General features: G+C 34.9%; 1 protein-coding gene across 1 annotated transcript in view; it reads right to left on the bottom strand.

The window, feature by feature from the left end:
* Positions 1-2,824: 2,824 nt before the first annotated feature.
* Positions 2,825-15,761, bottom strand: part of MNAT1 (MNAT1 component of CDK activating kinase) — a 173,259-nt gene continuing 160,322 nt past the window's right edge. The window contains exon 8 of the mRNA XM_039864393.1: positions 2,825-3,282. Within this exon, the coding sequence (XP_039720327.1) occupies positions 3,162-3,282 (121 nt within the window). The 3' untranslated portion in view covers positions 2,825-3,161. The remainder of the gene's footprint in view (positions 3,283-15,761) is intronic.

Below are 15,761 nucleotides of genomic sequence, written 5' to 3'. Positions count from 1 at the left end.
ATTTTGGGGGCTGATTCAGCTAGAGATTGCTAGTTTGTGACTTCTAATTTTCTTACTCTCCCTCTTCTCCCAGTGAGAGGTATGTAGGTCAGGGGTCAGCAAACTTTCTGTAAAGGGTCCGATAGTATTTTAGGCTTTACAAGCCATAAGGTCTCTGTAGCTTCTCAACTCTGCCATAGTAGCCCAAAAGTAGCCACAGACAATACATAAACCCTGTGTTCAAAAAAAAAAAAACTATGAAAACTGAAATTTGAATTTCATATACTTTTCATATGTTAAAAAGTATATTAATCTTATGCTTTTTCAAACTTAAAAAATATATATACATCAATTTAGCTCATGGAACATAAACAGGAAGCAGCTGGATTCGGCCTTCTGATCTAGGCAAAGAGAATTAATTTGCAAGTTGGAATAAAATTTTTTTCTCATACTGTAAATTGATGTGCTAGGTTCTGAATATTAAGTGTGGATACAAATGATGTTCTTCTTCATGTAAAATGGTAAGATTCCTGCTTCCATTTAGTATGGCTCAGTCAAAATATGAGGTATATAGTTGTAAAGAAAACACAATCCTTAAATGCTTCTAGTAACATTTTAACCTTTCCCTCTTTTTCCCTCAGAGTGGATAACTGAATTTGTGATTACTTCACGATTTAAATCTAAGCCCACCCTAAACTTTCTGATGTGATACCTGGAACTAAACTCTCTAATGATGAATCCACTAGGAAATGACAGCTGGAAAACTCATTAGACTCAATTTTTTAATTTGAGTCTTTTTGACAAGTTTTTTGCCACCTTAATTTGAAATGATTATCTGACCACCTGTTGACAGCTTAAAGCTAACTTCTAAGAGAAGCTTAGATCAAATATTTATTGAATGAAATTAAGGAACACTAAATAATAATGAATCCCAACTATGATGTAAATGTATTCAATTCCATTAATACCTATTTAAAGGGGGGTATTGTAGTTAACAGTCAATCATGTTCTACATAATGAATTTCTTAAAATTTCTCTCACGGATATCAATAATGTTATTTAGTTAGTGTCGTTTATATTCCACAAAAAATAGATACTTGATCTCTAAAATTTCTTTAAGTCTTAAGAAGTTTTCTACTTAGACTTGCCTTTACATAGCTGTTGTTTGTAAATTTGAGTCTGACAGTCATCTCTAGAGCATAGACTCTGGAGTTTGACCACTTGGGTTCAAATCCAAACTCTGCTACTTTTAAGTTGTATTGACCTTTGGCAATTTACTTACTCTTTCTATGCCTCAGCTCCTCCATCTATTAAAGTGGAGAAAATAATACTAGCACTGTTGTAAAGATTAGATAATGCACAAAGCATGAAGCATGGTGCTTGGCACATGCTCAATAGTTGTTAGCCATTATTTCTGTACTATGGTTATAAAATGTTAAGACTTAATTCGTGTAGATGAAAGGCTTGCACAGACTTTTGTCTCAGAAAGGAAATCACTGGGACGATAGGAGATAACCTCATCAATTTATAATATTTCTATTATCAGTGAATTGTTGTCATTAGGTTATCTTTCACCATTCCCTTTGACCAAATAGGATCAGTTAACTTCTAAATTTGGCCTATTGAACATAGTATGGCAATAGTAAGGGGAAAATATTTACAAACATAAAAAAGTTTTATAATTTATTTGCCAAATCGAGTGCATGCAATTCCTATAATATTAAGGTGGGCTCAAACAATTTCAAAAATGTTCTATTAGTTAATTCCATTTAAATGCATCATACAAGGTACTGAGAACAAGTAACTGTTTCTTTTTTAAAGACTGAATACCTAACTTTGGCAGCTGAGTACAACAAAGCCTTAACCATTGGTCTAATGTTCTCACAATTCTTTGAATAGATTTATAGATTGTACTTAAAATGCTAATACTCATCTGAGGAATACTAATAGATATGAGAAATAGGATGCAGCCTGGTAGAGTATATATAGAACTAGACAAATAAAATTTTTAAAAACACTTGTGTTCGATGCCTTGGTTTTCTCAATTATCAAAGATGGTTAGAAGTACTGGAAAGATGAAGATGTACTCCTGAAATTAATACTTGCTCACTCAAATAATATGAAGTTGTTACCAATCTTGTTTCACATAACTTTCCACCCATAAAATTAACATCTGTCGTAATGGAGACTGGCTAGGAAATCCCTTAATTTCCTTGAGAAACTATGTCCCATGCCCAGTGGACTAGGTAACAGTCATACAAGGCTGAGATTCTACAAATATCCATCCTATCCACTTCCAAACTCTGAGCAAAAGCCTGGTTATACTAAAAGCCTTTGAAGTTTCAACAGAAACTACATCAGGTCTCACAGGGAAATTCCATTTAAAATGTATCCATTCCAGTTTCCAAGGTTTCATCATGAAATGAGTTCATATTTGAGGTGAAAGGTGCTGTTTAAGTATTAAATTTTATTAACTTACTTCTTTGAATTTGTCATTAAAGCAGGTTAATACTCTGCTCTGGTTTATCCTAAGTGTGGCTCACAGCTGGGAACTATAACACCTTGATCAAGGTTTGTCTCACTTTCCACTGCTCAAAACAGGCACTGAGTCCTTAATATTAAGAGAGTGACATTATCACAAGTTGGGTTTTACTCACCACAACCTGCTAGTAGAAGGAAATATATCCACTTGTCTGGGCTTGTATTAAGAAGACATTGGGAATAAAAAGGAACATTTTATGAGAAGAAATAATAGACTTGGATATTAACACTAAATGTCGTATTCAAAATGGCATTTTATAATGTGTTCGAGTAAAACACTGTAATAAGAGAAAAACCACAAGACTTAATATAAAGTCTAGCTTTATTTTTGAAAAGATTTTACAAGTCTGTCAGCCTCAAATATACACAGGTAAATTATTCATATCTTCCATCAGATGAGGCTTCCAGTTTCAATTCCTCTCGGGAAAATATAAGTAAAAAATAAATCTCTTTCCACAAATACTCACTATATTACTCTGCTTAGTTCTGAAATTTTCTCTTTATAAATCCTTTAACACAGCTGCTAGTGGTGGTGCTTTTGTTGTGCAGCTGCATACGACTATAATTTTACAAGTCTGCTTTACTTTTGCTAGTCTCTAGTTCGGCTCCAAGGTCCAAATCTTATAAAGGAGAAGCAAAGGTTAACTGGCCTGCCAGAAGAGCCCACTGAATGCATCCTGTAGTGCTCTGTGACAGGCCAGAGAAGAAGTATAGCCTCCAGCAAGGTCCTGTGGTGAGGCAGCTCTGACATGATTTAAATACCTAAAACAAAAAAAAATTGTAGCACTGATATAGAAAGCGTACATAAAAATTGATAACATTTTTAAAAGCAATAGTAAAGTAGATACAAATTTTAAAGAGGAATCTGATTTGAAATGTTCAGGCTTTATAAATGCATTATCACCTTTTAAAAGGAAAACACCAACTGTACATAGAATGCCTAAACTAGTTCTAAATTATAAAGCAAATTACTTTAAGATCACAAAACAGCTTTAAACGACGTTTCAAAAATAATACTTGCTACTAAAATGTTCAGTTTCCAATTTTCAGAACTAATTTGTTTTGTTGGCTGTTGTTTGGACACTAAACTGCCACTCTCCTTCCTGACATACTATTAACGTACAACATCATAATATTATTGTATTACTAATATTTTTACATATTGAGTATTTTACAAATACTTAAATAATTGGAGGTGGGGAGAGAACATACTAGTTCCTTCAAAATTACTTTAATATTACTGAGCCTGAGTTCAAAATAAATGTTCCAATTAGTAAATACAGAAGAATCTTTAGAACTGATCGTAAAAGGCAGCGTAAAAGACATTATTTTTCTTCAACCACATACACGTTATTTAACAAAACTTTCTACCTTGATAAAGGTAGACAAACAGGTTTAAAAAAATGGGACAATCCTAGCTAACGAGGGGCAACTTGTTAACAAGACTACCAGCATTGTTGGAAAACAAGCATTCCCAGCTTTGCTTTAATGCCTCGTTTAAGAAATCACATTGTTTCTTCAGGCCTCAGGAAGTAAAGGAGCTTCACTTGCCTTAGAATTACTGGTATGGCAAATGAATAAATCAGGTACCAGAACATTTTAATAACTTGGAAACTTTTCTACTCATTCATTCAAACTTCCTGTGTGTCAAAGTCTTGATGCATGAGCAACTTATTATTTCTAACATAATAACAAGTCTGTTTTTCATTTGTTTCCATGTTTAATAACCTTGTGTGATTAAAAAATATATGGCAATATAAGAGGCCAAGCAGAAAAGGTGGTCAAAGTAAGACACAGCATAAGCTCCTGGAATTAGCTATAATTTATTCACATTGCCACAAATCAAGGTGTTAACTCAATTCTTTGCTTCTCTGCCAAGGGTGAAAGGGCAACAATCTATAAACTCTTTTAATAGTATTTATAGCAGTAAAAATATTTGACCATGCATCTCCAAAATTTATATATTTATTTATAAATTATATATATAGTATTAATATATTATATATTTTATATAATACATAATTATATAATACATAATTATATATATATATCACATACTAATATAAAATATGGAATAGAAATAAAGGATGAGATAAAAATACTTAAATATAAATTCTAAAAATTTCTCCCTATATCCCATCTTACATCCCCTGGTGGGTGTGATGCATCCCACTTTGGAGACTATTGTTATTAAATAGTCATTGTCAAACTCTTGATAGAACCTTAGGTCCCATAGGATTTAAACAGGAATTCACCACATCTAGTGCATGGCCATAAAGATATCTGTTTATTACCTCCCAGGACACAATAAAATGTCAAACTTAAGATTTTGATGCATGAGAAATGAGGTAAGTGTTAAATCACTTCAGAAAGTCTAAAAATCAACCTTAGAACAGCATAAAATCACTGGGAACTCAATAACTGTCACACAAGTAATAAGGGAGTATATATTTTTACAAGTAGCTTGGTAATGCAATTTTTCATTCCTGATACAAGTTTCCAGCTAATTTTTAGCCACACTCTAGATACTGTTGTATCACCCTTCTTCCATTCCTCAGACCCTCAAAAAAAAAAAAAAAAAAACATAGTCTTAGCTCCAGTGGCTGTTCACTCATGGCAAAATTCAAGTACCACAGAGGAATGTCTGTCAGCTTTAAGAAACCAACCACCATAAATGAGAACTGGTTTTCATAGCTGTAATATAAACTACTATGCAACTAGCTGTTTTGATCCATCACATTTTGGTATAACTTGCTTCTGGGAAAGTTGAGTCATACCATCTCTGGCTCGGCAATTCAAGCATAAACCTGCAGTGTACGTACAGCTTTTTATGTGTTATCCTGAGAAACCTGAAACAGCTGTACTGCTGGCAGGAAAACACAGGGCCACCAGTAAAATACCCCAAACAGTTGCATCTTTTAATTTATGACTGTGCACTGTTTCTATAAAGAGTATATAAAACAGTTCAACTTTTTATAGGTAAAATGTAATAAACAGTCATACTCGTTGATGCCATAAATGTGTAAAAAAAGGTTTATTTAAAATGATTAATTAGTGTTTGAAAATAGTGTTTCTTGAACAGTCATAATCCAGAGCAATGAGCAAATATTTTTAGATTTGAGTTATTAATGCTAAGTTGCAGATTCTCACTGCCAAGCCCAAGTCAATTAAAATTTCTTTGCATAGCACTGAAGAAAACGCATTTCCTTTCTAGCAATCATTTATATTAAACATGTCTGTGAGAATGATTATTTAAAGATCTGGCTTTTTACATTGCTGTTTTTGATCTCTAGGGCTGCACAAAACAGTTACTGTTAAATATTTCAATCTATTTTCACCATGGCAACCTACATTAATTCCAATTAAAAAAATAAAACATAGTTCATTCTTGTTATTCAACTGTGGGCTTTTATTTTCTAGGTATCTTAACGTTCTTAAACACTTTAATTATTGTGGTACACCAAAATATTTAAAGGATCTGCCACACTGAAACCACACAATGAGAATTTTGTGTTTTGCCTACTTTTTCACATTAATCCACATCTGTGTTGTTTTAATTCTTTCATAACCGTTACAAGTACATCACTGAATAGGATTCCTGGGGTTTCTGGCAGAGGTCAGTATCATTTCATATACACCTTTATACAACAGAATGAGGAAGAAGTCTTAGCCAAATTTATTTCCAAAAGTCAAGCTCAGTTGGATTCTGGAGCCCAGAGGTAATTGCTCTGACTATTTAGCCAATCCCAGGGCAGTATTTCTGTTTTTCATGGGTTTATTTTAAATACCTGTAAATCTTATATGCAGAAACCAGAGCGGAAAAAAAGTTTGCTTATTTTGGTACCTATGCCTTATTTTTACTGAAAGCAGACTAAACTCAAAGATTTAAAAATCATACCTTTGATTATTTTCTTAATAAGGCTAAAAAAAAGTATATTTTCAAAAGCATGTCTAAAATAATCTCTATACAAAGAGCATCTTATGCCCTAATTTATACTCCATCTAAAGTTGCCTTCTTTTGCCATCACCCATCAAAATCCCTTTCAAATAGACTTTGGAGAAGAGGGAGGAAAGAAGGCAATGGATGGATCCTCAGAGGGGAGTATCAGAGGATTAAGCATTAGAAAACCAGACTTGAAGTTTTTTCCTGAACTTTGATTTCCTGCACTGTCATTTTCTTCTGTTACATTTAGCAGCTTTTGCTCCCAAAGAAGGTGATATAATTTACACTTAGCTTCAGAAAGACTTCATTTTCTCAGTTCTTTAACATAAGAGAGTTCCTCTGAGATTACGCTTTTACCATTTCCCTTGCTTTAAAAGCCCTATATTGACCATCTGGCTGAAGCCTTGGACTCAGCTCATTTTAGTGCTATTCAACAACACTGAGTTCTCAGCTAGGGGCACAGGGCAGGGGTCGTCATTTAAACCCAAGAGGCAGCACTCTTCCCCTCCAGTCATAACCTCCTGACGAAAACCCTTGAAACACTTTGGCTCCAGAGAATCAAAGAATCTTGGAATTTAAATTGAAATGAAAATGTGAAGTTCATATTAGTTTCCTCTACCTCAAATTACCAGGCCCTGTGGAGAGTTAAAAGAAAAAAATACCATAGAGTTAAAAAAAACTTGGACTGTTTTACACTAAGAAAGGGAGTGAACTCTAGAGACTAAGACTTTATTTTTACAAGGTGGCCCATTTTTTAAAGTCTGTATTTAAAGCCATCATGCATTAAACAGACGAGTTCCAAGTAGTTCTGCCTCCCAGCCTACAAAATTCAAATATAAGAGCCATTAAGAGAGATCAGCTGTCTGATCTCTGCTGTCAAGATCAAGAGCTCTTATAAGAAATTCAGCCAAAGCTATAAAAGATTTACATTAACAACCCGAAGAATATCTCAATGAGATTTAAAAACAATCATAGCAATAGTGTGCTCAGATAATTACCACTAAAGAGCAGAAACATTCTGAAAACTGAGGTTAGTGCTTAGGTATCCTAACCTAATCATGATGTCAGAATAATAGACAAATTATTTACAGAGGGAAACTGATGATCAATATATTCTAAGATAAATGGGGAAAGCACTACAAGTCAAAACTGTCCATAATTCTGAAGGCAGTTTGGTTATAAAAACACATGGCTTCATGCACAAATATAACAAATTTCCACAAATTGTCACGATGTTACTCTTTGCTTTATTATCTAGCCAGCAAGTGAGAACACAATTAGAATAAACTCATTATTAAAGCTGATTTCAGATTTATAGTAATACACTTGGAAATCAAGTAACCAATTATTCCAGACATTTAAACCATCCAAACACCAAAGCTCAGATTTGGAAATTAAAAGCCACATGTTGCCTAAGTGTACCACTAAAATACAAATTGCTCAAGTGAGCCTTTTTGAATTATAACTGAAGTAAACTGTGAAATTTACTGCTATCAAAGAACATACTAGGTCTTTTAGGACAGTATAGCTATTACTGAAAGTTAACGTAACTACACAGTGAAAGGAATGCGTCCTTGATCTGAATGTGAACTATCCAACACATAGAAGATATAGCTGTAACATATTCTATGAACAATTGGCAGCTGGTGGTTCTGAATATCTCAATTGATAGATCTCTAAGAATAGATTCCATCTATATAATATAGACAAATTCAGGAATATCTCCGGAATCAGGTGCTATGAGATAAATTTGAAAAGAGCCGTGAAAACAGTAGCCAATAGATCAAATTATTTTTGAAAAATTTTAGATATATTCCTCAACACCAAAAGATGTTTATCTCAGCAATAATTATTATAATATGCTTGACTAATTTCAGTATTGTTCTTATATGTTTAGATTAAGCCAAAAAAAATGGTATAAATGTTACTTATTGATTCTTAAAACGCTGATACTCATTCCTATGAATTTATTCAAGATAATAACCAGGGGAGAGTGGAAGGCAGAGTTTCATGAAAAATCTAAAAATAACAAGTCATATCAAAGTCATAAAAACAACCAATCATATGTATATTTTGTATATCCCAATGAGGGACAAGTGCCACTTCTGTGGTGGAAATACAATAGCTATTATAAAAATAAATATCCTAGTTTCTGAATTTCTTAAATAAAGTTCCTAAAAATTCTAGTGCCTGATTCTGGTTTGTCTAATATAATTATTTTTTACAATAAATTCCATGCTAACAATAGACATGTGCCATAAGTTTCATCGCATCTTTATAAAGGCAGAATGAGTTATTTTTCCCCAAGGGTGGGCCAGGCAAAATGCCGAAATTTACATGTATGCAGCTCACTCATTCTTAAAAATATATATATTTAAAAGATCAGTGAGTGCTGATTATCTGCCAGGTATTGAAGCAACCCTGAGAATAAAATTGAGCAAAGATTCCATGGACCTTATAATTCAGCAGGAAAAGTTAAAAAGATGTTAAATAATGAATATTATGAGTGAGAAAGTCAGTGCTCTATGAGTGTGGATAAAAAAGGAAGCCAATAAGAACAAGTTCAGAAAAGGTCTCCCTGAGGAAATGACAGTTAAGTTGAGCCCCAAAGGATGAAGAAGAGCAAGAGGAACAGAGCAAAGATTCAGCAGAGAGAAGAGCATATATGAAGTGGCAAGAAGCCATGGCACATATTGAAAAATAGGGAAAATGTGGCTCCAGCCCAGGATGAGGCTAGAAATATAGGCAGAAAGTATCCAAAGGTCTTACAGGAAACATTAAGAACCGTGAAATTTATTCATAGGGCAATGGACAGCCACTGAAAAGTTACTGTTAGGAAACTGATAATTTAAATAAGTTACTTTGGCTGCACCATGAATTAGAGAAAAGCAGGAAATGATGAGAGAGAGACTCCTTATGAAAATGTTTCTCTATTCCATGCTTGAGACAATGGTGCCTAGGTTAGGGTGGTGGTAGTAGAAATAAAAGTCTGGTTCAAGAGATATTTAAGGACCAATTGAATGAGTGGATATAGGGGCAGGGGAACAAAATGAGAAACTAGTGTCAAAGGCAACTTCCAGTTTTCAGTCAAGTGGAACAGGGAAGATGCCCTCAAAGAGATAATGGAAAAGGAGCAAACTGGGGTGGGACAGAAGAGAAGGGAAAGATCATGAGTTTAATTTTGGACTTTAATCTTAAGTGATTATAGAAGAGGCACATTGTGAAGATGTAGAGCGACAGCTAGATATATGGGAAAAGTGCTAGGAAGGAAATTATAAAAATAAGATAACAATTTGGGAGTTATCAGTATTTAGATGATATTTAAAAACATAAAAGTAGATGCTAATACTTAGGGAGAAGGGATAGAATGAGAAGAGAGTAGGGCCTAAGGCAGTGGTCTAGAGAACTACAATATATAATGGTATGATAAAAGAAGCTGTGGTGGTTAATTTTGTTTGTCAACAGAAAATTACCTTTGAATGGGCCTTTTAGGTTGTTACCTTATCTGGCTAATCATGATTTCTTTGTATCTGTGAGGGTGTTTCTGGAAGAGATTAGCACTTGAATTGGTGCACTGAGAAAAGTAAATGCTCCTCCTCTATGTGGTTGGTATTATCCAATCTGTTGAAGGCCTAAGAATAACAAAAAAGTTGGAGGAAGGCTGAATTCACTCTGGCTGGCTGTTTCAGCTAGAACGTCAACCCTCTCCTGCCTTGATGCTCCAAACTGGTATCTAGACTTGGACTGGAATCTACACCATTGGTTCTCTCTCAGGCCTCCAAACTATACCACTGCTTTCCTGGGTCTTCAGCTAGCAAACAGCAGATGGTGGGACTTTTCAGCCTCCAGAATCACATGAGGTTATCACATACCTTGTAATAAATATCTATTTGTAATCTCTCTTTCTCTCTGCCTCTCTTTCTTCTCTCTTCTCTCACTCTCCCTCTTCCCCTCCTCTCCTTCCCTTTCCCATTGGTTGTTTCTCTGGACAACCTTGACAAATACAGAAGTTAAGGTATTTTGAAGAGAAAGGTATGTTCAGGTTTTACCACATGCTGCCATTCCCAGCTAATACCTCATACACTTCCTTCCCCTGAACTTATAAAGGAGGTAGAAGCAAGAGAGGTGTAAGCTACTTGGAAAGGAGTTAGAACCTGCTACTTGTGCTTGACTCCTTCTTGTAATTTTAGGGAGATAATAAGAGCAGAGACAGAGACAGCAATCCTATTAGATTTTGCCATCTAGGGCTCCAAGGGGTCTATCTGTGGTATTTCCAGCAGTAGTGTTTCCTATGGAAAAGGAACAAAAGCTACAACCCAAATGTCCATTGACAGGAGAATGGACAAAACAAAGGAGCTACAGCTACATACTTGTATCAACATTGTCAAATCTCACAAACGATGCTGAGTTTAAAAAAAAAAATTGCAGAAAATATGTAAAGCATGTTCCACTAAACATGGACTATATAGATATGACCAACCTGTAAAGCGAGGAAACGATAATCACCTGATGTGAAGTGGGACCTCAGCGAGGGAAAAAGGAATGTATAGCATTTCTTATGCTCCATCTCCTAAATTAATGAATGGAATTCAAAATACAGGATTTGAAGAAGTAGAGGAATAGAAGCAACGAGAATGGAAACAACTCTGCAACTGTTTTATTAGTATTCTCTGTAAAATATGTACACTGTATACTTTTTATGTATGAGAGATTTTATTAATAAAAAAGTAGTGTACAAAGCATAGTCGCAACCACAGCTGCCATTAATCTAGTCACTAATCTTCATGGAAACACTGCATTTAACCATTCTTAGTTGGCCTTGGTTTCAACAAATATTACTACTTATAGCTACTTTGATTCCATTAGCAAGCCTAAGTGTCAGTAGTTAAAAAGCTTATCTACCAAAGCAACAAAAACAAAGTGGCAAATGAAACCAGTTAAGTGGTCAATGAGACCTCAGCCAAAACCCTGATAATCTGGAATTCTTCCCCATGATAATGCTACAAATTTCTATTTCTTTATTAAAATTAAAACAGACTGAGTTCTCTGTAGCTAATATTAAGGTAACAATCTAAATAAAGAAACCAAATTCCTCTCCCTGTCCAGTGTTAGTTAGGCACCCTCCAAAGTTTGCAGAAGGAAAATTTTCCACATGGGTGTGGTTTTCTGCTGACAGCAGACTCTCTAAATTAAATACAAATCACTTCAGTCTTCTCCTCTGTACCATTCACCCTCGCCTCCCAACCCCGTATCACATAAACAAATGAAGACATCATGGTTTAATAGAAAGAACAAAGATTTTGGAAATAGATACATTTGAGTTTGAATCCTTCCTTGGACAATAACTAACATTCTGATCTTTTACTTTTCAAGCCCTAGTTTCTTTATTTGTAAAAGGGAGACAATAATACCTCATAGTATTTTTTAGAAGATTGAACAAGAAAAGGTATGTAATGCATGTGGCACAGAACATCCTTGTCCACCCTACATATTCTCTTTGATACTATTAACACAAAGTATGCTTTCATAATGAATAGGCCTTTCATAGCCCAAATGAAATGCTTTACCTTCTGCTAATTAGAATGTACCTCTCCTTTCCCAACTCTGTGAGCTTCCTGTCTATTCCCACATCTATTCCATCAATAACAATGTTGCTTTTTTCCTTCCCTTTTTCACTGTATGCCAATTATGAAGATCCAAGTGCAGGTTTTTTCTTTTTAATTAGACAAAAGATAATCTTTTATTACAGGATAATAGAGTAACCCAAGGATATCAATACCTACATATTAAAAAATGAAAGGGAAAATTTACATGTATATATTTACATATATAATACATTTTATGTATATACCAATAGATATGTACAGATTATTTCACTATGCATACAGTAAATTTTATTTCAAAACTTAAATTGCTATATTATTTCCACTCTCATTGTGTGCTATATTATTTCCACTCTCATTCACTATGTTTCCTTCCTCTTATTCCTCTTATCCAGTGTTTTATTCCTATCACCATTAAATGGTCATTTCTCTGTCCTCATCCTTCTCAACATCTTCCTCCACCTCTGGAAATCTGAAGACAGTCCCCTGCTGTGAAATGCTCTTAGTGCCTCTGGCTTTCATAACAATGCTATAATTTGGGCCACACTTCTACACTTTGACAAATGATTCCTCAAATTTCTTTTTCCATCTGCTTCCCAATTACTCGTTTTCTTATTGCCTTGCCTCCTCTTCTAGTCTTGACAATATCTCTGAAATGTATGACTTCATTTATCATCTCTGTTCTACCAAACCCTACAATTCTAACTTTTACTCTTTTTCTCTTCTTTCCTAATTATAGCATTTATCTGCTTGGATGTCCCTTTGCATTTGGGTAACCCACTGGCACTGCAAATTTAATATTTTCATAACTGAATTCATCTTCATTTACAAACCTATCTCTCTCTCAGCATATCTTAATTTCTCTTAACAGTTTCAACATATTCCTAGGGCCATCTTAGAATCCTCTTTCTCCTGCATACCAGTAAGAAATCTACATCACCATCTCTATACAAACATCTAATTTATCTTTCACATCATCTTCCTTGCCACTACTGTTGCCTCATTTCAGCTCTTTATTATCTCTTTCGTGGACTACTGTTAACTGTCTCTTAATGGATCTCCCTATGTACAGTATGTTCTCTCCATTCCAACCTAGTCATGGTTACTAAATTAATCTTCTTAGAGAAAGCTCTGCATCGCTCTCATACTAACATCTATCGGCTCCTTGCTATATGTAGAATAAAGTCCAAATCCCTTAGCCTACCATTCAATGCCTACAGAACTTGATTCCAACCCATCTTTCCAAACATATTTCCCATTAATCACCTCCATGTACACGGAACTCAGGCCAAAGTCAACCATGAGATTTTCAGATATTCCCTATGAAAGCCTCATAATCACTCCATATCTTTGCTCAGGGTGTTTCATTATCTTGGAATGCCCTCACCATAGCCTGTCTTCCAAAGCTATGATTCAAATGTCAACCCCTCAATTCTGTGTTACATATACTACAACAAACAAAAATAATAAAATAAACAACTAAGCTTAAAAGCAAGAAAAGAAAACTCTCGAGTGCCAGAAATTATACAGGAACTCAAAATCAGAGCATGAGCAGAGGCTAAAGTTCAGAAAGGTACCAGGTATCAGTGATTCAACACCAATATAAAGACAGCAGACACGCTTCAGTCCCGTCAGAGGTAGGAACAGGGCCTGGCTCCCTGTATATTAACCTGGATCTACAAAATGCTGTCCCATTTGTAAAATAAGTAGAAAAATGCTGCTCAATAAATAGCCTAGGGACAGTGACTAGAAAGTCTACAGTCATGGATAGAAAAGAAATCAAACATAAGAAATCACAATACCTAAGGCTGTTCCATGCCCAACAAATTAAGAATAACAATTCGTCCGGGTTCGGCAAAGTGAACAGGAGTTTGGAAGAAGCACACGTGTATCTCTGTGTCAATAAGCCTTCATAATCCAAGGCTCATGGGAAAATGACTCCCACTAAAAGTTCATAGTTAAAAAAAATGAAGCAAGTCTCATTTATAAAAGAGTCAAAAGATACAACCAGTGGCAGGGCAAACACACCCAACCCATAGAAGAGAGACTGAAAAGAAATATCAAAAGAAGAATACAGTTGACCTTTGAACAACGTGGATTTGAAATGCACAGGTCCACTTATATGTGGATCTTTTTCAATAAATATATAGTTGGCCCTCCTATCCCTAGGTTTTGTATCCACAGATTCAACCAGCTGATGACAGGAATTCTTGGATGCAGAGAGCCGAATGTATATATTGTTCTACACCATTTTATATAAGGGACTTGAGCATCCACAGATTTTGGAATCTGCAGCGGGGGGCACGGGGAGGGAAGGGTTCTGGAACCAATCCCTCATGGGTATTGAAGGACTGGAGTTAAGTTTTGGGGGAGTCAAAAGTTGTACATGGATTTTTGACTGCACAAGGGTTGGCAACCCTTAACCCCCACGTTGTTCAAACGTCAAGTGTATTGCATGTTAAATGAGTTGATGAAATAGATGCCATAAAGCAAGAAAAAGACAACATGAAAAGAACAGGCATTTTCTTTAAACACATACACACACACACACACACACACACACACACACACACACAAACACAATAGCAACTCTGGGAATAAAAATCTCAGTGGACAGGTTGAGCAGTTGATTATCCGCAGATGGAAAGAAAATTAGTGAACTGGACAGTATACATGAGGAAAAACATGAAGAATTTAGCAGAGCTAAAAATATGAAAAATGTGAAAGATCCACTAAGAGAGATATTTCAGCAAGAAGGAAATTAAACCCCAATGGAAAGGACAGGACACAAGGAGCAAAGATGAACCCAAAATACCACCATCATCACCACCATACACTGGTAACAAAAATGGTAAAGAAAACAGAACAGAGAGGTCTAAGGTTGAGTATTCTGTGGCCTTTGTTTTATTCAGAAGGAGGAGAGATGTTACCTTTAGACTTTTGAAAATAACATTTGTTAACTCTGAGTGGCAGAATTATAATATTTCTTTATGACATTACTCTCTGTGCTTCTCTATGTTTAAAATATTTAACAATATTTTAGAAGCCACCTCCTTTGAACAGCCCAAGAAGAATTCTTTCCGCCCCTGAATTTGCATAGTATTTATCTCTACCTGTCTTATAAGTACCATGGCTATTTATGTTATACATTCCATGTTAGATAAGTTTCTTGATAGCAAGATAAATATCTCGCTAAACAGCCACCACTTTGTAAAAAATCATCCTAACTTGGTAAGCAGAGAGTCTAGAATTTTAAAATTAAATCAAGCTTCTGATTAAAATACAGATTTAAAAAATGGCCATGATAATAGATGGCAAATAAAAATACAGAGGATGTAAAGAATTATCACCACAAATTATGAAGCTATGGAGGGAAATGGCAGAGGACTAAATGGAACACAGGTTGTATATCAGCCACTAAAGAGGATGGGAATATTTTTTGGAAATGAGAAGATGCCTATAATAATGACAGAGAGATGGGGTATAATTTATAGTGTAAAATGACTATTTAAAATAAAAACATTGGTATTTCCTTTAATCGAAATATTTAAAATCGCTTTGAGATTTTACCATCCTGTCTTATAACCTGAACTCTCAGTGTGTTAACCTGTTTTATACCCAAAGATATATACTACAATGGAATATAGTTGAATGCAAACAAAAATAAGAAATTCAAACAGAACTAGACACACCCA

The sequence above is a fragment of the Pteropus medius genome, unplaced genomic scaffold (assembly GCF_902729225.1).
Source record: "Pteropus medius unplaced genomic scaffold, Ma_sr-lr_union100, whole genome shotgun sequence".
Taxonomy (NCBI): domain Eukaryota; kingdom Metazoa; phylum Chordata; class Mammalia; order Chiroptera; family Pteropodidae; genus Pteropus; species Pteropus medius.
This window is presented reverse-complemented; position numbering and strand designations above follow the sequence as displayed.